This window comes from Antedon bifida, chromosome 3, assembly GCF_963402885.1.
Source record: "Antedon bifida chromosome 3, ecAntBifi1.1, whole genome shotgun sequence".
NCBI classification, from domain to species: Eukaryota; Metazoa; Echinodermata; class Crinoidea; order Comatulida; family Antedonidae; genus Antedon; species Antedon bifida.
The window spans coordinates 18,536,578-18,561,338 of record NC_136228.1 but is presented as its reverse complement, the minus strand read 5'-3'; the positions used below and the strand labels follow the sequence as shown (position 1 = coordinate 18,561,338).

General features: G+C 31.6%; 1 protein-coding gene across 2 annotated transcripts in view; it reads left to right on the top strand.

The window, feature by feature from the left end:
* LOC144837895 (serine/threonine-protein kinase 32A-like) overlaps positions 1-24,761 on the top strand; it is a 36,922-nt gene that overhangs the window by 7,120 nt on the left and 5,041 nt on the right. For both annotated transcript variants that reach the window (XM_078693210.1, XM_078693209.1), the window contains 9 exons: positions 1,774-1,829; positions 3,607-3,932; positions 5,475-5,512; positions 10,015-10,104; positions 13,977-14,074; positions 15,262-15,378; positions 22,375-22,500; positions 23,929-24,051; positions 24,343-24,407. In XM_078693210.1, coding sequence (XP_078549336.1) covers positions 1,774-1,829; positions 3,607-3,932; positions 5,475-5,512; positions 10,015-10,104; positions 13,977-14,074; positions 15,262-15,378; positions 22,375-22,500; positions 23,929-24,051; positions 24,343-24,407 — 1,039 coding nt within the window. The remainder of the gene's footprint in view (positions 1-1,773; positions 1,830-3,606; positions 3,933-5,474; positions 5,513-10,014; positions 10,105-13,976; positions 14,075-15,261; positions 15,379-22,374; positions 22,501-23,928; positions 24,052-24,342; positions 24,408-24,761) is intronic.

Sequence of the window (24,761 nt, the reverse complement as noted above, 5' to 3'; positions counted from 1 at the left end):
TTTTGTAACCTTGCTATTTGATTGGTTGATTTATACACACATTACCATGTGCCGTGCATTATCTCAATCCATTTTCATAATTAGGTGGTATATTGTTCAATTTGTTGTTGGGTTTTGCATTGGGAAAGCTCTATGCTGCGGCCAGTCCACTCATAAACATTCATTTACTGTGTATTCTACAATAGAATATGTAGTTACAATCTCATGAACTATTACAGAAGACTCACAAATAGTTAATAAAACTTGCTTCTTCATTAGAAAACATACTGTATACTAAAGATACATCTCGCATCATACTGTACGGTCACACATTTCAAAGTGATTTTTAATAAAACAGGCATTTTGAACAAACACATGTGTGACCACATATTTGCCACGCATTTAGCAGAAGTATATGCGTGATCATTTTTTATCACAATTTGAGAGGAAAATACATTCAAATTAATTGGTGTATTTTAAACGTACAGAACATTATGCGAGTATTCATATAATAACACCACACATATCAACAAAAATACGTACAGTAATATCAGGGAAAAATTACAATAAACTTTTCCGCGGTCGCTCGCCGTGACGAAGGATGTGCCAATAGCCAGAATGCGTTACTCACAAATGTTTTTAAATATATTTATCTTGTTTATAGTACAGATCCTACACTCTGTCTGATAGAATAGGATTATTAAATCATTACAAATTTAACAGAGCATTTTTATTTTAAATGTTTGATTGAAAACCAAATCTCGCCAGCTAAAATCTTTTCCATCATCCAAGGAGCTTTACAGACTTAGAATACCAGGGTCTCAAAAAATGAGAACTGTACCTGGGATTTTTAAGTGTGCACAGAGTGGATAACAATGAACCTTTAGTACAGTTCAGAGTCCTTATCTACAAATATAAAGCTTACTTGCGAATTAATGACAGACTCAAACATATTGCTTTCATAAAATTTATTTGAACAAACCTTTTTATCTTATGTTATATGTACATTGAATAAGACATTTTGGAATTATTTTAATAATAACCAAATTTGTTAAACATTGTAATTACAATATTTTAATGATTCATCTGTCTTTGTCGGCATCAATCAAAGGAAGATCTTTACAGAATTGCCTTGTACTTTTCTTGAAGCATTCATTTACAGTATAAGACCAAGTACAATGAACTCAAATGATGACTGTTGTTGTAATGTAGTGAACGACAAATGACAAATTTTATTTTTAGATTATTGACCTGTAAATATCTGCAAAAAAAATAGTTGAATTAAAAAATTGTTAATAATATCTGTAATTGCATTTTTTATTATAGTTTTTTTTTATTTCTTTCAAAAATCTTGGAACCTCTTTAAAGACCATTGCTTTGTGTTAAAAGAGCTATTCTATTGTAATATTACGGTATGACTGGCTTGTTTATTTTTTGCAATTTCTAATTCCTAATTAATTTTCTTTGCCACCTGTTACATTTCATAAACATATTGTAACTGTGTTCTGTGTGTTTTTTATCTTCATATTCTATTAATATATAAAAATAATAATAATAATCTTTAATATCTTTATATTTCTTTATTAGTTAAAGCCATCATCAGAAGACTAATTTTTCCAACTTTCTTTTAATTTAATGCATTTAATATAACAAATATCACAGTTCATTTATAATGTGTTTAGGTTGCATTAATACCATAACATCACCTACACTAACATGCTCATAGATTGATAGACATGGCTGACTATTATTGCAATTTGACAATTGTTTGTGTTTAATGGTTTTGTTTTTCAGTTAACTTTGATCATTTCCAGATTTTAAGGGCTATAGGAAAAGGAAGTTTTGGAAAAGTAAGTACAGAATAGCCATATTATTGAGATACTGATAGGTAGTTGGGTGTCTAACCAGAAAAACAGTGATATCTCCATGAATAACAAATAAGTATGTTATGCCTACCTTCTCAGTGTGGTCTTCTTATAATATAGTACTTTATGTAAATTATCATGTTCAAATAGCTCTGTAACGAACAATTTTATTTTGTGACAATCCTACAAGATTGTGATATATTCATTATTCAACTTTCCCATCTCAGTTTCATCAGTTTCATTCAGTTAATTATATAGTCTTCAATCAAAGTCAAATGTCAATATTTACATTTGTTTCTGCGTGATTTCATAGAGCATTTTTTAAACTTTGACCTTTGAGAACTCAACGCACTGTCTTAATGATAGCTTTGTAGCAATACTAGTTTGTTTGCTCACTATATTCAATACAAATAATTGTTTTGTTCTTTGTTATTAATATGTTAAGGCATATGTTGAATTGAGGTTGCTAAGTTGCATTCTAATTGCCTTCAGTAATTGCAATTTTGAAATTAAAAAATATTTGTAATTCAAATATTGATTTGAAGATGACAATAACATTTATATCATGTACCCTTCTCCTTTTCATATTGTTATCTTTAATTCCCTGATTATCATTCTTATCATTTATGTTAATTATTATCAATATCATAATCATCTTTGTCACATTTATCTATCAGGGTGGGTTTCAAATTAATGTAGTGTTTCATGTTGATATCCCATAACCCTAAAGCTCTGTCTACACTATCAAACTTTATGTTGGTGCCCATATGGACATGATGATGTCATATTACTACCATATTTGGGCATATCACTATCATATTTGGGTAATCACACTTTTTTATCAAAACTAGTTTGATAGTGTACAGAGAGCTTCAGGTGGTTTAGGTGTTCCTTTTTAAACCTACTAAAATTCAAATCATTTTGATATCCCATATTGCTTTATTTATACTACTGATATTACGACTATACATTGAATTCTATGACTAATATATTGATTTTCAAACCTTGATGTAATTTAATATACAGTATTATATTTTATATGAAATTAGTAATATAAATTTAAGGTGTTACTATATACAACCGTTTTATTATGCAACCAGAAATATAGGAACAAGGTCTCATCTTGTAATTTACACGATATTAAATCAACATGTAAATGCTAGATGTAAAATTAATATAAATGGATATGTTTGATTATATAAATCCTTGAAACATGGTTGTACATTAAAAAATAAAATAGAAGTATGTGACAAGGCCAAAGAACAAATTGCAATTTATCAGATGCGATGCTTTAAAAGATTCTTGGAAGGAAATATGTCACTCGTTTACAAATCAATCATTAAAGCTGCTTTATTAAGTATTGGTGCATGGTGCGGAATCATTAAATAAAAAATATCACAAATGGCAACTCTGCAAATTAGAAAAAAATGGCATCTTGTGGCAATAGAAATTAAAATGTTAACTTTGAGAACATTGATTGAAATTGCGTGTCTATTTCGTGCCTCCTTTACCTAGATAAACCATAGGAGGAATTACTAAATCATTAACCAATTCTACTCTAAATCGAGATATACAGTAACTAAAAAATTAGAAACTTCACCCCTTTCCATAAATGGTACAGACCAAGTGGTCACATCCCCACAAATCACCATCATCATTTCTTTTCGAGACATTTTTGGTAGACTATTGTTGGTTTTTGTAATTTTTCTTTTGAACTAATAAATGTATTTTTATTTATTTATGATTTTGTTTATTTACATAGGTATGCATTGTTCAAAAGAGAGACACAAAGAAAATGTTTGCTATGAAGTATATGAACAAATTAATGTGCATTAAAAAAGATGCTGTTCGAAATGTTTTACGAGAACAGGAGATCCTTCAATCTCTCGAACATCCGTTCTTAGTAAACCTCTGGTATACGTTTCAAGACGAAGAGGACATGTTCATGGTCGTTGACCTCTTGCTTGGCGGCGACCTTCGCTATCACCTAAATGAGGGTGTTAAGTTTGATTCGGAGAGATTACGATTGTACATATGCGAGATTGCATTGGCGTTAGATTATTTGCAGGCAAAACAAATCATTCACAGGTGAGTTTTATGCTAATAAGTGTAAAGTTGGTTGGTGCATGCTAATATTATTAGTGTTTGTCAGTGGTGATCAGTCAGCCATACAAAGGGGAGGAGTCAACTACCAAATGGATTAAACAGCCTCAAACGGCCAGCTTCAAAACGACCTTTATCAAACGTAACAAATGGAAGAAAATACCGGGTTTTCCCCAATTTGTATCAACGGAGTCTGGCAAAAATAGAAAGACAATTAATGCAGCAACTATACAGCGTTAGGCTAGGTATATAGCTAGCGTAAGATGTTCGTATGTTACCGATGTTTACCTGCTAGGCCTACAAAACTAAGCCTAGCTAGGCTAGGCCTAAAGACCGTCCACGAGAGGTCAATCGCCGCGAGCTACTTAGGTAGTGCATTGTTTCTCACTTTTTATCATAATTTACCATAAAACGTACATTTAAGACAAGGAATGACCTGGTTTAATGTTTTTAAAGTAATATATATGTATTATTTTTACAAAACGTCACAAATTGTAGGGAAGGTGTCTTTAAAAGCCACATTCCTTTTGTTTTTTTCGATCTAATTTAAGGTCACAAACTGCATTTTATGTAAATTTAAATACTATATGGGCTTATTGCGATAATTGTTTTGTCTTTAAACAGTCGTTTTTAATAATTATAATAACATCAACTAGAATTATCAATACAATAATAACAGCAACTAGACAACGGCAGACTACTGTAGGCCTATAGCTACCAATGTATACCAGCCAGGCCTACAAATCTAAGCCTAGCTAGGTCTAACCGTCCACGAGGGGATATTCAAAGCGAGCTACTTGGTAGTGCATTGTTTTTCTCTATTTATCATAATTAGCCATATGACCTGGTTTAATTTTTTTTAAGTAATATGCATTATTACAAAACGACAAAAATTGTAGGGAAAGTGTCTTTAAAATTAGACAGTTCTATCTTGCTTAATTGTATTAAGACAAGTGAGACTTATGCTGAGTAAAGGTTAAAGGCATGGTATAGTATTTGGTGATTCTCAATTAAGTTTTAAATAGATATCAATGTATTCATCTTCACCAATAAGTTTTTTAGTCATACTGGAGCCACAAAAATCAATTTTTATTGTATAATTAAATTTATGTCCATTGTTTACTGTCATAATTTAATAAACATTTCTACAAAGAGATATACGAAGCAAAACCGTTTAAATTTGCTGATGCGGGTGTATTGCCATTGAAAACAACACTCAATGATTTTAAGCTGTTACAGCCAAAATCAATTACTGTATAATTTATTATATTAATAATTAGGTTTTGGGACACACTGGTAAATGTATGGTTGTCATTAATAGTATATTGTATTATTCATTAAATTAATTATTAATCAAGACTCTTCAATTAAATTAGCTTTACTAATGAGCTTTAGAATAGGCAGTTTTATAAAGTCTTTATACCACTATTGTTTTGCAAATTTATTGGAGTAGTTATTGTTGATTTTGTGTAAGGGTTAATTGTAATTATGCATTATTTAATTAATTCATTTATTTACTTTATTCAGGGACATCAAACCTGATAATATGTTACTGGATGAGGACGGTAAGTTATTCTTCTTATTGTATTAAAGATGTAGGGAGCTTTCGACCTAGTAACAAGTTAGGTCATATTAGTCTATATCGTGCCTAGCTTACCTGTATAAACCGGCAATAGCCCGTGCTCTTAAGAGGGAGGGCTTTAGATACGAAAGTGAAAAGTTCCTAGAACACCCCTGTATTATAATGGACTAGTCCGCAACCACGCCCTCATGTGGGAACGTTCCAACGCATACAGGACATGCTTCGTCGCTCTACTCCTCGGCACCGTTTGTCGTGGTGATTCAGGTGACAATTGGTCTTAGGTCGACGCCGGTCCAAAGCATCTCTCTATGCCATTTACTTGTCAATACTTTTCATTATAGAATAAAAGATTTATGTATCAATACCAATAAAGAGCAGGAAACAGGAAAATAGGTATTGCAGCAACTATAGAGAAACTATACTATAGTAGAGCATGAACTATAATATCTCTATGAGTATAGGCAGTTTTACATTGAGTCTAACAAAACACATAAACGCATTATCAGTAAATCAATTCTTATCCCTTCATATCACATTATAACATCTACTAATCTTAACCACATCTATCATTGTCGTCTCTGTCTCTGTTGTATGTATCATAATGTCGCTTTTTGATGTTATGCTCCAATAAAACCTGAGCCTAGTCTTTATCCGTTGCTTCAAAGTTATTTATTACCATGACAATAAAGTACCAAGTTATTTTTCGTAATAAATTAACTGATATTGGTAGAGATAAAAGTATACGGTGTTACGTTAAATATAGGTTAGGCCTGATTATTTTAGTCTGCTAGTAATATATTGATAACATACGCTATATTCTTCTATGGAATTGTAAATAAATGTGTGTACGGTAATAATTAGAACAAGGCAGGATAGTTACATATATATAGCTAGTAATGTAGATTCTGACTGAAGTTAGTTGACTTGAAGTTAGTAGAAAGAGACATTTTTTGGCTCATATGGCGTTTCATACGTATGATACAGACCAAAATTGAAATGCCGACTGGGGACTAATATAAAAAAGACAGTAACTACAAACTTGGGGCAAGTCAAACATAGCTAGCTTTATTTATTGTTATTGGGTAAAATTATGTAATGAAAATAATATACAATTAAATTAAATCGAAGTTTACAATAAATTTTAAAATCAATAATATCAGAAAATATTTGTCTTTAACTTTTGACATTTATCCATCGATTATTTATTTATCAGCCACATTGTCTCGATGAAATAAATTAAACTTTATACAGCTATATAATTTATGACTTTAGTATTTATTTTGCCAGCAATTATTAAAAGTAAGCTAATAAATACTCATGATAGACGTCATCATTATTAAATGTGATTGACTTTTCGTCGTAGCCAGCATTATCTCAAATTCTCAAAATTGAGAACGCATTATAACCTCGATTTCCATGCAACCTATAAAAATATAACACAGTAGTATAAAACAACATTAGCAAACCAGATATCTGGTGTGTTGCATTATGGGAAGTAATTACAATAGTTAATTTACATAATATCAACCTGTCACCTACAGTACATATAGTATCATTATGCTATTATAAGAAAAAGGCTCTGATGATGTGATGATGATCATCTGATCATGGCTTACTGTCTGCAGATTGGATATTCAAATTTGTGTTGTTTTACTTTATCGTTTTGATTTAGCTTTTTGTTTATTTTATTTTGTATCTCCATTGAGATTCAGCCACTGATACCCACAACATTGTCATTTTTTCAGTAACTTGCCGTTGTATTTAATATAATATTCTTCAAGTATACTTTTTTATCCCCAAATTTAGAGAAACCTGTGCATTTTGAAAACCATATACTGTTATTGTACTTCCTCCATGCCTAATAATATGCTGAATTAATTTGTAAGAAATGAAAGGTTTAGATAAAATTGCCGTCGGGCTACAAAGACTTGATAATAGCACAGGTATTATTAATCTTGACTGTCTTAAACCTCAACAGGCTCTCTTATGATCCATTAGTAGGTGAAACGAGATGAACAAATCGTGCTTTCGGCAATCACAGTTAAATTGAAATGTATAAACAACTACTAGCTATACATGTGTTTGATATTAGAAAACGTTTAAATGATATTCCGACTTGATATGTCAGAAACACAACTTAGTAAAATTAGCATGTCTTTAGTTTGGCGTCAGGTTACCATTTTCTCATCTGCAGAATGTTGGTATGCTAGATTCATTTTGAAGCCCATTGTAGCAAGCTAGTTGCTACGGGGTTTTTTAAAACCCCTATACAACTTGTACGTAAAATTTCACTTTATAGAATGTAAAATAATACGTATATCTCTATGAATCTCTGTATCTATTCATTTACATTCGTTTGAGGCAATTTAGATTGGCTATTAAATCTTTTTATTGTCAATTCATTCTGCTTCTGCCAAAACAAAGTATTCAACCATATACAATCAACACAAAATTTAATTTGTTTGTTCAATAAAAATGTAATCTATATTTTTTTAATCTACTAATGCCAATATTTCCTATTTTGATTAACTACCTACCTGATTGTTTCAAAAAAATTATTTTGTAAAAAAGTATAATTTTAAAAATATTAAAGTGAATTCAAATTTATTAATTTTCAATGTTTTAGAAACTTGGTTTGTTTACCTGTTAGAGTATATGATTGTAATCATCCATTCTTGGTTTATAAACATTATGTGATAATACCATAGAGATAATATTAAGCTGAATGGAGTACTACTGTAGATGGCAGTCCTCAACAAGATGGCCGACGGGCTTGATCAACACTTTTTAAATAGTTTAATAATTATTAATAATTGATGCTATTTTGTGAAGAAACATTTAAAATAAACAAGACAAATATTTACAGTAGTTTAAATGTATTTATATATTTTTTTAGATTGGAAATAATATGTTATATAGAAACAAATTCCTACAATTTGTATACGATGATTGTTTTATAATACATGTGTGTGGTGATTACCTTTTTTTCGATCTTAGTTCCCCTTGGCCCAAAGAATTAATGCACAGCGTAGTGATATTTGTGTGTCTGATTGGTTGATTTGCGGCAGCCATATTGGAGAGGAGCTCTCCCAGAGATGGACACATTTTGAATGCATTGGTGTTGACAATCTAGCCCTCGGCTTTCTTATCTATGGATAGACCATTAAACGTAATCAATGCTCTAATTTAAAAATCTTGTAAAATAGTGAACAGTGAATATAGAACTAATACAAATTATAATCTATGGGTATAACATTAAAATGAAATCAAGAGTGATACTGATGTTGACAATATAATATAAATATAAGCATTGAAACAGCCTTGGAAATTGAGCTTTCATCAAAACTACGGTTAAATGAATACTCAATCTAAAACCTGATTTACACGTATGTAACAACAAAATGCAAATTGTTACTTTGATATCTCCTGGGATAATCGCTTTCGCGGTACAGGATATTAAAAATGCAGTTATTATTTTTTTATTAATATTGATATGATACTTTATGAATTATTCTTAATGACAAACCGGTTGTGTTTTCATCATAAATATTTGCTTTCGATTTTATGGATGTGGAGTTGATGTATGAAGTTGATGTCGTGGAGACATATCATATCACAGCATGTATCTACTTACAATGTAGATTACAGTATAAACCTCTCTGTCTAATGAAACCCATAAATTACAAAACCGGCTATTTTAATGTGTGTCGCCACTTCTTCTCATACTTAATTAAGTGAATTATGATGGATTTATTTGGTGTGTTTTCGACACTAAAAAGTATAATTTACAGAAACCCTCTGGACTGTTGCATCCTTCTGGTTGCATCCCAAAATTGTTATTTCTCATACTATACTAAACCTTTGGAATAATTAAACTTTACTTTATAATTTGTTATCGCTGTTTATTCAATTTCCTCATTTGGTATACTTATCACTTCTTCTCATACACATTCTGAATACCTGAACCAGGTTATTCCCACAGGATGTCTACCTGGGTTCTTTGACTAATTATGTTGGTTTGATTTTTAATTAGACAACGAGCGAGTGATTGCAAAGACTTTGTGTTAGAGATTTACTGATTGCAGGTGAAATAGTATACCTGAGCAGGTAGTTGTGTTATAGTGAAATTAGATATTATGCAGTGATATTAGAATTTTAGTACTATAGTGATCTGTAGTCAATAAACCTTTCTGAAAAACCTAGCGGAAATCAAAATAAGAAATGGAGAGCACAAGGGTGTTATTTTCAATAAGCAGAGAGAATGATCTCCTTCTTACACTCGGGGTCTAGGTCATTTATTTCTCAACACATAGGCCACTCGCCAGGAGTAAATAAATATTTTAATATAGAAATATGGTTTTGGTTGACCGTCTGATACAGAGTAATGTAATATTATCGTTAGAAATTTATGATATTGTTGATGACCTAGACTGTTGACTGCATACATTTTTTTGATAACTTTGAAAATGATTTTTTTTTTTTCAGGTCATATACATATCACAGATTTCAACATTGCAACGATATTGAAAGAACGAACAGTCGCAACGTCTGTATCGGGAACAAAGCCGTATATGGGTAAGAAATTAATTAATGAATATGAAAAGATTTTGTGAAATTCTAAGTAAATTTGTCTGGACAATAGTTAGCTAAATTTGCTTTTGTTATAGTTATAGTTGACTATGGCACTTTACACACTGCATTATCAGAGCCCTTTAAACTATTAAATACTCTAAAGTGGTTTTATAGTACTAATTACATTTTTCTACAATTTATAGTACTACACAATGGATTAAGTAGACATTATGCTTAATTAAGTATCCTAACTCTTTATAGAAATCTATGGTAGGATAAATTTCAGGAAGGCAGTGGCAGATCCAGGGTTTTGAGATAGAGAGGGTCCTAGGCCTAAAAATAGTATTCTGAATAGAACCTACAGTAATATCATATTAACTTAAACATAAGTTTCAAAATTGAATCTGCCTATGGAAGGTATGATATTCAACTCAGCTCTATAATAAGTTATTTTTAAATTTAGAATTTAAAAATTGAGGCAAACTTCAATAGTTCATGTATTCCTTGGTGTGTTGGACATTCACAGGTGTTGTTTTATTACAGTTGAGGCTCTAAGTGGTGGACTCATTTACTTTCTTCAAAAAAATACTACAAAATTAATTAAATTCACCTATCTCAACATTCTTTATTACACACGAATATATACATTTGCAGAGAAATGATACATTAACAGTGAAATTTATGTTTTTCAATTCACCGTGAATGCCTCATTACACTCCTTTTTACCCTTTAGGGACAATAATGTTAAAAACATTATTTATAAAATTAGACGATATATTTTGATGGATGTATTGCCAGAGGGAGTGTCATTATTCTCTCTGACATCATGGACAATGTGACGACATTAGTGTTTTAACTTTGAATTAACTCGACGACATCAAAATTTGACTAATTACTCTTTTTCCCAATATATACATAATGGTCTTGCTGTCTCAGCTTAGTTTAAATAATATTTCATAATTAGTATCGGGTCACCGTCTTGCTTACACAAATTTGTCAACTAGTTTTAGATTTTAATAGCCTACATCGTTTAGATTTTGTGACTTAAAACGGTCTTGTAATAAGAACCGAGGCTATTTTTATCTATACTGTACAACTGGGATAATTAAATATTTCATTTACAATTCACACAGGATTGTCAGCCTTGGTTAGATGGTCTATTAGTATAATTGGGGAATTTCAGTATATTCTGATCCTGACTGAGCATAAAGATAATTATTTTAATGTGTTTGTCCTGAATCTAATTTTTGTTCACGATATTCTAAATGTAATGTTAGTTTGTACTGTATTTTTATATTTGTACATATTTTATATTTGAATGAACTTTTAAATGGAATTTTAAGATTTTTTTACTTTTTATATCATTATAAATTTGGCAGATTTTTCTACAATTCCACTTCTTTTTAATAAACCAGAATTGAATTTAAATTGATTAAAATGTAAAATGTGTGTAAAAACAAAAATCCAGCTTTATTAACATCATTGTAGAATTGTCATTTATTTTAATTTATGTCTTTAGGCACATGTAGCCAAGGATTATCAATACTAAATGAATCACTGTCCTATCAAATAGGTGGTAATCGCTCTGATGTAGGGCTATTTTGTGAACCAGTTCACCAGGGGTAACCCCTACACGTCTCGCATGATGAACTGGTTCTTTAAAGTGCACATGGGTTGTAACTGTGTACAGCCCGGACCTATGGTTCATATAGTCCCTATCAATATCATTGCCATTGAGTATTGTTGTTGTCCATCTTCTTACACTTTGTATGTACAGTAATTGCATCACATAATTTTAATTACAAATGTCATTATTCATGTTATAGACATCATCGTTTCATCCCATTAATTCAGAATCAAATTATTTATGATTTTATATTATTATGTTATGTAAATATTTACACCATAACAAATTAAATTCTGTCTATGAACATGAATACTAAAGCTATCTAATGATAGGCTAAATTGCTTTAGACCACTAAAACCTCAGGACACCATGAAAAATTAAATTCTGTCTATATGAATAATACATGGATTACTCCATTTTTATGCCCCAGATGAATACTGTTTTAATAGCTCTTTTATTAAACCAACCTTAGACCACTACAACCTAAGGACCAAAATTGTTGTTTTGTTCTTATCTCTTCAAACTGCATCTACATTAGGACAAAAAATATTAATCTTGTTTTTTAAACAGATCATATATAATCCATTTCTTGAATTTGTGAAGGTTGTTGCCATGACATTTTGTAATATAAAATATTCTTTTTTCCCACTTTAAACGTATTGTTTTTCCCATGGCCAAATTCTACTATACATATTCAACACAAACAATACATCATTTGTAGTAATGTAAATTTATTTATACAATAATACTTTTAGTGTCATTTCAAACAGTAAATACATATTTATATTAGAGGTATAAACATACATACATATAAATTTCTAGGACACTAATGGCAGAAAAGGAATCGATAAAAGTATTTGACTACAACTACAGTACCAATGTACTAATGTGTACTTTCAACTAATATAGTAATCTATATATAAATTATGGTTAATTCTGAAATAGGCGAGCACAATGGAAAAACTTCGGGACAAATCTCTGCCTTTGATACCTACCTCATCTATCTCAGATGTATCGCAAAACGTAGATTTGATAACATTAGTTTTCAGTATTACGTTATTGTTCCATTTTTGTCTTTTAAAATGACAAAATTTAGCGTTTCCTATCGAAATTTTTGGATATCACAGGGTTATTTTCACACACTCGCGCTGTTTAACTGGCTTCCAGGTCCCGTGACTTCCCTGCAAAATGGCCGTTGGTGGCGACATTCAATATTTGTATTCGTCGATAAGTGAAAATACGGATACACGGCACAATGAATAACTCATTGATATTAATTCTATATAAAATAGGGAGTGGCAGGACATATGCGGGGCTGAAATGACAGGCTTTTACTTTACGTGCTAAATACAATTTGATTTTAAGTAGTAACTAATTAGTTAGTAACTAATTATTTATTTAATTTTTGAAGGCCTTTACTTTTACGTGAACTACAATTTGATTTTAGTGATTCAACTAATTATAGTGACGTGAACTACAATTTATTTGTTTTATAAAGGCCTTTACTTTACGTGAACTACAATTTGTTTTAGTAATTTAACTACAATCTGTTTTAGTCATTTAACTAATTATTTATGCTATTAATGATTAATCACCTAATCAAATTTGGGTGCGATTCAATGTTACTATAGGAGGCCTGGTACCAGGATGAGGTGTGACAAACCTTTAATGTTTATATTATCGATTATTTCAGTCATTTCGCATCATACAAGACTTATTTTCAGTAAAGATTCAAATCTCACACGCATAGTTTCCAGAGGCGTTGGCCATGTTTCCAAGAACCATTCGGGTACACCCACTAGAGGGTGTGCGAGCGAAGCGAATCCTCTAGTACTATTTAATGGTATAAGCTGTTAATATTCCCTATCAATGTTGTCTGTTATTATAAAAGTGTTTTATTTATTTTAGTTTATTTAACCTTATTTATTATAGAGGGTTTCCCTTTCTGCCCTATACAGCTATGCTGACAATAAATTACTTGTAACAGATAAAACAAACATATTAAAATAACAAAGCTCAAGAAGTCAGAAAAACGAAACAACTATACAAAAATATACTATAGGCCTACACTATACTAGACATAGCGATTTTTCTTGTGGTGTAAAATTTTAAAAACAATTTTTAAAATGATGTAGTGACACCATATTTCTGAGTTCAGAGGAAAGTAAATTTAAATAGGTTGGTATTCTGTAGATAAAACTGTTCCTGACTAATATACAGATAGTTGTTGATGCTTTTGTCTTTTAAGCTCCTGAGATATTCAATACTGGTGATGCATCAGGTTACAGCTATGCTGTTGATTGGTGGTCATTAGGAATCTGTGTTTATGAACTTCTACGTGGAAAGGTATGCCAAAAATAGATTTCTTTCTTTCATTATTAAAAAGTGAAGATGCCTTAATTGCTATATCTGTATAAACTGATGGTAGAGGATGACATTTCAAAGAATCCTATTTTTGAAAGTTATCAGGATTTAGTGGGTGGGGGAGAGTTCTTGGACTACTCAGTAAAATTGAAAATAAATTAAATTACTCTTTCATTTGTCATTTTGCAACAAGAACCAACCTTTATATACTGGTTCCCGCGGTAATGGTAAGCGGAAAACTAAAATATAGAACCTATTTTATTTCTTATGACCATTAGGCAATGGGATTCTATTTCGTCAAAATACCGCGCAGTAATTTTAGATTCTGACCAATCAACAACATGATTAAATGTGACGTCATCCATCAACACATACGTCTGTCGAGTTCAAGATATCTAGTCTAGCCTTTTATTCGGAACTTATTATTCATAAATACAAACAACTATATGACGTAACTGATTGTTTTTAATGACAGTGTAAAAAAAGATACATTTAGGACGTTATTATAGGCAACAAATGTCGATCCACCACACCACTCATGAATTTCCATGTACAGTGTTAATAGGACAAGCCACATACTGTACCACCGATATCGCTCGTCTGTGTAAATTGGTCTTAAGGGTGTTTCCTTTAGACTGTTATTGTTGAATACTGCCACTGGTACCCAGTTTGTCAATCGTCTACTTTTTTATAAGATGTTTTAATGACAGATATGACAAGCATTAGTATTTTAGAATGATTGTTCACTGAAGAACGAAGCACAGATCAATCCACATCATTGTTAATAGCAAAGCTAAACAGACTGAGTCAAATTGCTGCGTAGAAAGTTAGAAATAAAATGTCTAATGAGAGTATTTGTAAAGATAAGTGTTGGCAATCAGCAAGACACCGAGTGGAATGATTGCATGCTGTTAAACGCAATCATTATCACGATCTTTATTCCAATTAGGTCTGAATCAAGTCCGAGTCGCATAAACATATACTTGTTTAACATTTCAATACATTATGATGGCTTTATTTTAAAATTGATTATATTAAAATGTGTATTTCACAATGGTGAATTATAAATAAATCAATTAAATTAATAAAAAATAGAATCTGTAATGTATAAATTAGGAGGTCACATAGAGGTCAATGTGATATGTCTCATTTTATTTACTTACTTTCAGAGGCCTTATAATATTCATTCCGACTCAAGTATATCTGACATACGTGATATTTTAACAGTGCACACACTACATTGTCCGTCGTCGTGGAATCCAGGTCTCTCTGATCTAATTAGACAGGTGAGTTTCTTATTTATTTTAAATAAAGCAAATTTACAGAACTCATGTCTTTCTAAACTAATTTCAATCGTAATTCGTAAGACGGTACTGTTGATCATGTTAGGTCCTGTTTCTGCTGAGAAAAAATAACCGGTTATTAACCATGTGAATAAATTAACCCAATTTCTTGACAGCAGAAACAGGACAAATGTTTAATAACCAGTTAAATGGCAGGTCGAAAATAAAGGTTAAAACACCCAATTGATTCGGTGTTAGATTGCAATTTATCCGGTTATCGCTGTTTAACTTTTAGGGTCTGTTTCTGCTGCATAACGCAATTTAACCGGTTATTTTAAAATAGATTAAAAATAGATAACAATAACAAGACCGCGTTTCTGCTCAATTTGTGCTCCGAAATAACCGGTTAAATCTATGGGTGGTCGTCGAGCAAAACGTCATCATTACCCAAAATGCAATACACTCAGACGGAAGTAGTAAGTTGGCTGTTTGTTTACATCGACGTCAGTACACACGTGTGTGATATCGCCGAACATCTCAAACATGAACATAATAAAATGTTGTCTCCGGGTCTACAAGTTTTGTTTTTTGTAAAGCCTACTTACCATCACTAATAAAATTAATTCTGATGCCACCTTCAATAAACATGGGGAGGGTCGTGCAGCGTCCGATCGCCTAGGATCATTATTATCTAGCCTAATTCCTCAAAAAGGCGATGTCATACGGCCCTTCCCACGTGAACGACTGTCTTTCGCGAGCGCGGTCCTACTAAACACCAAACGGAAAAAAAAACCAGACTCAGAATGTTGCAATACCTACCAAACGAGAGTATATAATTGTTAATTAATTATGAAAACCCAACTTTTATAGCAAAAATCGTCCGAATTTATGTTAAAAACGATGAGTTTGACCGCAAAAACTTAAATCAAACGAGTGTATCCAAGTCATAGAATATCGCACGCACATAGTGCCTTTGATAGAATAATGAGTGTTGAACATTATTTCGTATATTTATGTACTAACATAAATAATAGCACATTTTTATGCTTAATAAAATCATATGTAATATATTATCAAAGGCTCTGATAACCTTTGTTTTCGGTCGATGTGATGTTTTTATAAAAAATGATGATGTAAAACGATCAAAGTAAGATTGTTCATTGTTCTCCTATTAAAGGCACTAAGGGCGTGCCATAAATACGCTCGTTTGGTTTCAGTTTTTGTTGCTAAAATTCATCTTTTTTAACATAAATTCGGACGATTTTTGCTATAAAATTTGGGTTTTCATAATTAATTAACCATTATCTATTCTCGTTTGGTAGGTATTTGCAACATTCTGAGTCCCTTTTGTTTCCGTTTTGGTATTTATAGGACCATACGTATACCCTTTGCGAGCGTGTATTAACACCTCAAATTGTTTAGCTTGGGTAGTCCGGAACTCCACCCCGAATTCCTCTTTTACTTTCGCAAAAATGCTCTTATATATCTGTGAATCTTTTCTATTGCCTGCCATCCTTCCCCGTAGTTTCTCTTCCCCCCACAACTGAATAACATATCTTGTGATTTCATTCATCCACATACATGTTCACTTCTTCGTTCGACTGTCAAAACCACGAGGAAAACACACATGGTACCCGACGGTATCTGACCCGGGGTCACAACTGTCAATCAAATAACCGTTATTTCGTGTTGCAGCTAAGAATTGCTCAGCGATAACCGGTTAAACGGCGTTCTAACACCGATTTAAATTGGTGTTTTTAACCGGTTATTTTGCGCTGCCTTTTAACCGGTTACCAAAAATGTGTCCTGTTTCTGCTGGCAAGAAAATGGAGTTAATTTATTCACACCGATTTTAATTTATTCACACCGATTTTAACCGGTTATTTTTATGCAGCAGAAACAGGCCCTTAGTTGCAACACAAAATAACAGTTATTTGATTGACACCTGCAGTATCTTAGGGCCTGTTTCTGCTGCATAAAAATAACCGGTTAAAATCGGTGTGAATAAATTAAAATCGGTGTGAATAAATTAACTCCATTTTCTTGCCAGCAGAAACAGGACACATTTTTGGTAACCGGTTAAAAGGCAGCGCAAAATAACCGGTTAAAAACACCAATTTAAATCGGTGTTAGAACGCCGTTTAACCGGTTATCGCTGAGCAATTCTTAGCTGCAACACGAAATAACGGTTATTTGATTGACAGTTGTGACCCCGGGTCAGATACCGTCGCGAACCATGTGTGTTTTCCTCGTGGTTTTGACAATCGAACGAAGAAGTGAACATGTATGTGGATGAATGAAATCACAAGATATGTTATTCAGTTGTGGGGGGAAGAGAAACTACGGGGAAGGATGGCAGGCAATAGAAAAGATTCACAGATATATAAGAGCATTTTTGCGAAAGTAAAAGAGGAATTCGGGGTGGAGTTCCGGACTACCCAAGCTAAACAATTTGAGGTGTTAATACACGCTCGCGAAGGGTATATGTATGGTCCTATAAATACCAAAAGGGACTCAGAATGTTGCAAATACCTACCAAACGAGAATAGATAATGGTTAATTAATTATGAAAACCCAAATTTTATAGCAAAAATCGTCCGAATTTATGTTAAAAAAGATGAATTTTAGCAACAAAAACTGAAACCAAACGAGCGTATTTATGGCACGCCCTTAGTGCCTTTAATAGGAGAACAATGAACAATCTTACTTTGATCGTTTTACATCATCATTTTTTATAAAAACATCACATCGACCGAAAACAAAGGTTATCAGAGCCTTTGATAATATATTACATATGATTTTATTAAGCATAAAAATGTGCTATTATTTATGTTAGTACATAAATATACGAAATAATGTTCAACACTCATTATTCTATCAAAGGCACTATGTGCGTGCGATATTCTATGACTTGGATACACTCGTTTGATTTAAGTTTTTGCGGTCAAACTCATCGTTTTTAACATAAATTCGGACGATTTTTGCTATAAAAGTTGGGTTTTCATAATTAATTAACAATTATATACTCTCGTTTGGTAGGTATTGCAACATTCTGAGTCTGGTTTTTTTTCCGTTTGGTGTTTAGTAGGACCGCGCTCGCGAAAGACAGTCGTTCACGTGGGAAGGGCCGTATGACATCGCCTTTTTGAGGAATTAGGCTAGATAATAATGATCCTAGGCGATCGGACGCTGCACGACCCTCCCCATGTTTATTGAAGGTGGCATGAGAATTAATTTTATTAGTGATGGTAAGTAGGCTTTACAAAAAACAAAACTTGTAGACCCGGAGACAACATTTTATTATGTTCATGTTTGAGATGTTCGGCGATATCACACACGTGTGTACTGACGTCGATGTAAACAAACAGCCAACTTACTACTTCCGTCTGAGTGTATTGCATTTTGGGTAATGATGACGTTTTGCTCGACGACCACCCATAGAGATTTAACCGGTTATTTCGGAGCACAAATTGAGCAGAAACGCGGTCTTGTTATTGTTATCTTTTTTTAATCTATTTTAAAATAACCGGTTAAATTGCGTTATGCAGCAGAAACAGACCCTTAAACATTTACAAAATTGTGGTCGGCCTAAAAATATATTATTCCACCACTTTAAGTTTGCTGGGGTTTTATTCAAATTAAACCGTTAAAAAAATAGCTATTAATAAATTTGAATAAATAAATAATTGTTTGCCTTAGGATAAGATTTATTTCCTGGACTATGAATAGTAATTGTTGATTTGTCATTTATAAATGTCATTTTTAAACTCACATGCGTCCAATTACATATAACATATTTTGTTTGTTACTTTTATGCCTGTGGGCTATCAAGAAATATTGATAATCCTGAGTTCTCAGATTGTGGTCTGCTGTTACTATAAATAATGCATGAATCTCAAACTTACCTCACTTTTTAAAACCATGTACTTCAACTACACATTAATACAGCACACCTACGCACCCATGAATGTGTTAGGAAGTACGATTTGTACCACAAGACATATGCCTGCGTTTACTTTGTAAAACATCGAAAAGAACCTCAAAGAAGCCCCCCACTTTGGTTTGCAGAAGTAATCTCGAAATCTAGCCCACAAATTCTGTGACACCTAACATAGGCCATAGAAACAAACATTAACCTTAAAGATGTATTGTACATACAAAACATGAAAAATAAATATTAATAAAATCAGACTTTGAATAGGCCATTTTTTAGTTTTAACAAAGTTAATAAATAATAATGTTTTCACTTATAAAATGACAAACAAAACGGTTAAATCCAACCTGGCAGCCAATTTCACTATTTGCTTTAAATTACAGTTTTTTTCAGGTAAGTATATTTTTTTCAATCCAATTTTTGGCCAAAGTGAGTAACTATTCTGTTACATTAAAATGGCATATTCAACAAATTTGTAAACAAATATTTTTTTCAGGGGGACAATATACCTTTAACATAATATAGGCGGTACAATGACACTGTATTACAGAATTTACCCATGATACATAACATAATGATGTGGAGGTTCAGTACAGAAATGTGCATGCCGGCAACCACTTGCTGAACCACTTTCAACTACAGACTGTAACAACAGCTCTTGATGTCAACGAACCATTTTCAATCTACAGACTAGATATATACATGTCATTAGTCAGCTCCATTACATCTTCGCGAACATCGACAGAATTACAAGTTTTTTTAATGAACACTTTCATTACTGAAACACGTAAACAATTATTAATTAACTATCCTTGTCAATATTGGACATATAGATTTTGAAACAATTTATTTCATGGCTTCTGTATTTAATTAAAATTTGCTTCTCATAAACAAATTGTTTATCTACTGTATGGATTGAGCTGACACCATATTAAAAATTAGTTTATAATGTGAATTACTTCAATTCATCTTAGTTTTTTCCTTCGTCCACTAAATATTTATTAATATTTAAGAACAATATTTTACCAGTAAAAATAACTGTTTTGCATTTGGCCTTGGAAACAATTTATTTTCAAGGAAAATATATTAATTTCATATTTTAATTGTTTGCGCTAATTACAATTAAAAGTGGCAGATGATTTTATTATAACATAAATTTTGGTTATGCAGCATATATTTCTGATTGTTATGACTGGTTGTGTATTATAAACTAACCTGCATGTTGGCTTGCGGAAATTAATAAACTGTAGGATATACAATTCATTCTAGCGTTTATTGACTATAAATCAGCCACTTCCTTCATTTCGTGCCAACATCGTTTCACCTCAATATATATTGATTATTTTTGTATCATTGGTTTTTTTTTGCTGTAATTTACAGTAAAAAGTTTGTTCAAGTCAGATTACTCTTCGAATTAGGCATTCTGAAACCAACGCTTTAGCAAGACACTTATGTTTTCAGGTGTACAGTACACATGGTGTACAAACACAACTGCACAATACTATAGCTGCAGCATTTAAAGCCACTAGACCTACATTTTTTTAACCTAATTTAAGATCACACACTACATTTTATGTAAAAATGAATGCTATATGGACCTATTGCGATAATTTTGTCTTTAAACGGTTAAAAATGTAAACGTTGATTCTAATTATTTAAGCGGCCCGCTATAAAAACCAGAATGCATTGCGCACGGATTGATATTTTCATATTATGATGTGATGCACCCACATACTTTCGATCGATCATGAAAGGGTAAACAAATAAAAGAACTTTAACTTTTCAGTGAAAATACCAGGTCTTCTCCAATTTTTATTAACGTATTCTGCCAAAAAAGGAAAGACAATTAATTTAGCAACAAGACAACGTTGGGCTAGATGTTCCTACAGTATGTTACCGCTATTTACCAGCTAAGTCTACACAACTAAGCTAGGCCTAAAACCGTCCAATAGAGGACATTTGTCACGAGCATAAAATGTACATTTAATACAAGGAATGACAATGGTTTGATGTTTTTAAAGTATAATATATGCATTATTTTTACAAAACGTAACAAATTGTAGGTCTTGTGTCTTTAAAAAATGCTGAATATGTGTTCCATACATGTTTGATCCAATGACTAGGATAATAAAGTGAAGATATATATATATATATAAGATTGACATATTAATATTATTAGTACCAGTCTTTCTAACCATCAATGTGTTTTTCATCTTACTGTCAGATGTTTCTACAGTGTAGTATCCTTGTGCAGAGCCTAAGTTCAATATGTGTGAAGTACTATATAAAAGTTAGTCTGTAATCAGTTTCAATTGGACTCTTCATTTATTAATTTCAATTCATTCTCCTGTATTACACCATGAAATGAAGAAAGTAATTCTACTTAAACTTGGATGGGGATTCCGATAGCAAATTTGTTGTGCTATCGTATAGCTGATAAATCATTGTTGACATTTCCTATCCTCATTAAGTTTGGAAAAAAATGAAGAGATATTTGGAAGGAAAACATTCATCAAATTGAGTACACTTGAAAAGTGAACTGTGCTGATTGTTGTGACCTCCTTTATTTCAACCTCATCCTTGTCCTGACCTTTCCCATCATGCTTTCATAATTGTATTTTGATGTTCCACACTGTGTTTCAACACTTTGATTTATTTTACAAAGTGTCTGATGATGTAATAAAACTAATTGCACATATTTTATTGTTGCCTTTCAGCTTACAATTACAGTTTGCTATAATTATAATAGGATATATTTGTATTCATACATGCAAATGGACATAATTTGCTGATATTTTAATGTTGTCTTTCATTCAGTTTAAATTAAAATTAAATTGTTATTGTAGGATGTGTTAATATTCATCGAGGCCTGTCAACAAGTATATGAAATGCATAAGACAGGATATAGAAAAGCATTTTGTTACAAATAAACTTTAAAAAGGTTTACATTCTAATAGCATGAAGTTGTTTTTATCCAGACAAGTAATGTTATTTAATATTATTATATGATTTTATCTACAGTACGTTTAAAATTTAAGATCTTTTTTGTTTTCTTTAATTTGTAGTTGTTATGCAAAAACCCAGAATCAAGAATCAAGAGTTTAGAGGCCATGAAGCAAAATGTTTATATGCAAGATGTGGACTGGGATGCAGTGTTAAATAAGAACATCAAACCGACATTCATACCACCGGTAGGTAAACTGCAAGGCCAAGTGATTTTGTACCAGTCTTTTATGACCATATGTGAAACCATGAAGCAACATACCTGTTTATACTACAGTTTATCATGCTATTAATATTCCAAACAACAACACTCCAACTACAGTACAAACATACAAGATATAATATCTAAATACAAAGGTAAATTACTGAAAAAATTGACAATGCTGTGGCTAGTGGAGATAAAAATAAAATAATCAAAAAACTAAATCAAAACGATAACAACAGCCAGAGAGAAATTGGGTAGCACTAATCCTTCCTCGATATAAATTCACAGGTATAGAAGAAATTCAAAATCACTCGGTGATACACTAAAAAATTAATTTTTTAACAGTAAATATGAGGAAATCTGTGAGAATGAGAACAAACAAAATATTTTACTTACATTGAAGGTTTCAAATAAAATACAAATTTTGACAAAAATGAAGGCTCAAGTGATGATAAAGAAAGGTGAAGTTGTGATACTTTATATCAACATTTTGGCGTATGTAAGAGGACATTCACTTAATGTGTGAAGCTTGGTTTGCATTAATTAGTACACCGCATTTACGTCACACAGCTTTGAATTGGTGTGTAAGAATGAGGATTACGTGTAATTACAAAACCATCTGTAATGTTTTAGCTCTAACTTCATTTTATACAAACATTACAAATATCAAACAATAACAGTGATGTGTTTGACATTTATAAGATTCGTTAAACCAAGGTGAATGCCTGATTGAAAATTAGTTCACATAGCCGCGGTCAACAACTGCAAATGGATAGTTTACAAAAACGCTGTGATCATTTGAAATGTTAATGTTCAATCTCATTGTGGTACAATAGACTGTTTATCTAAAGAAATTTCAGAAAGATTCATGTGTTGTTTCAAAAGAATTTGTTCTTTATTCCCGAAAAAAAGTGATTTGGTACTATTTTTGTTTCGTATGCAGCTTCGAGCATGTAATATCTCAGTGAGATTAAATATTAATTAAAGAGGAATAGTAACTTGACACCAAGGGTTTAATAGGGTATTGGTATTAGAATCATCAATTTATGGTTGCACAAAAATTACTTATTTTTATTACTTGTATAAGTACAGTACTTGCTTTGTTAGCATGATAGCACCCACCCACGGGCCAACTTTAAATTTAAATAAATAAAAAGATTTATAAAGAACTGATGCTATGTTCTATCTGGCTCTTAAATCATTTATTTATTCTGAATATTTTGTTGTAGATAGGTATATTACTTACAGAAAATTTGAAATATCAACATGCGCCCTCTGTGGCAAAATCTTCCCAAGTACTTCACTCAGTTTCTGAGTGCTTTTATTTATATTTTCCTTTCATATGCACACTGAATAGTATATCTGTCACAGTTCAAAACATTAAAATGTTTATTATGTTTTTCTACTTTAGAAAGATCACTTGAACTGTGACCCTACATTTGAACTTGAAGAAATGATAATTGAATCGAAACCTTTACATAAGAAAAAGAAGAGGCTAGCAAAACAAGGGTCAAAGGGCAATTGCAAGGAAGTGGTAAGTTATTTTTATAGCGTAATCATGTTATCACAAATTTATAAACCAAGTCTGATCTAATAGGTGTTTATAACAAAACATATATAAAATAATATAATAATAAAACATTTGTCTTTAATCTTTTATTCAACACGCACTTTAAACATAATAATAAATTTTATTGTTGGGGAATTCTAAATACAAATTCAGTAGTTTTAATGTTTTATTAAATAAAAATATTATCCAATCTAGGTTTATTATCAACATGGTTTATAAGAATTTCCTAACCAAAATATTAATATTTTATTTCAGAGTGAAGAATTACGAGCTAATCTTGACAAATTTGGAAACCAATTTTCTATTTATAACCGAGAACGGTAAGATTTAATCATTATATGTTCATTCAAGATAATGCTCATAATATACAAAGGTAAATTGAGATATCATGTCTATTTGAATAAACGCCCTGCTTTGAATAAACGCCCTGCTTTGAATAAACGCCCCCATAGAACATCTTTGGAAATAAATTCCCCCATAAATTAAACACCCAGGGGCAATTATTTTTTTTCTAGAATAAATGCCCCGCCACATATTTTATATACACACGCTTCTGTATTTATTCATTGACTTCCATGATTTACTATTTACCAAGCATTTTGATACACTTTTTGATGTATTTTATCACTTCTTGATATTAATTGTGTTGTATTTTGTCACAAGGGAAATATTTC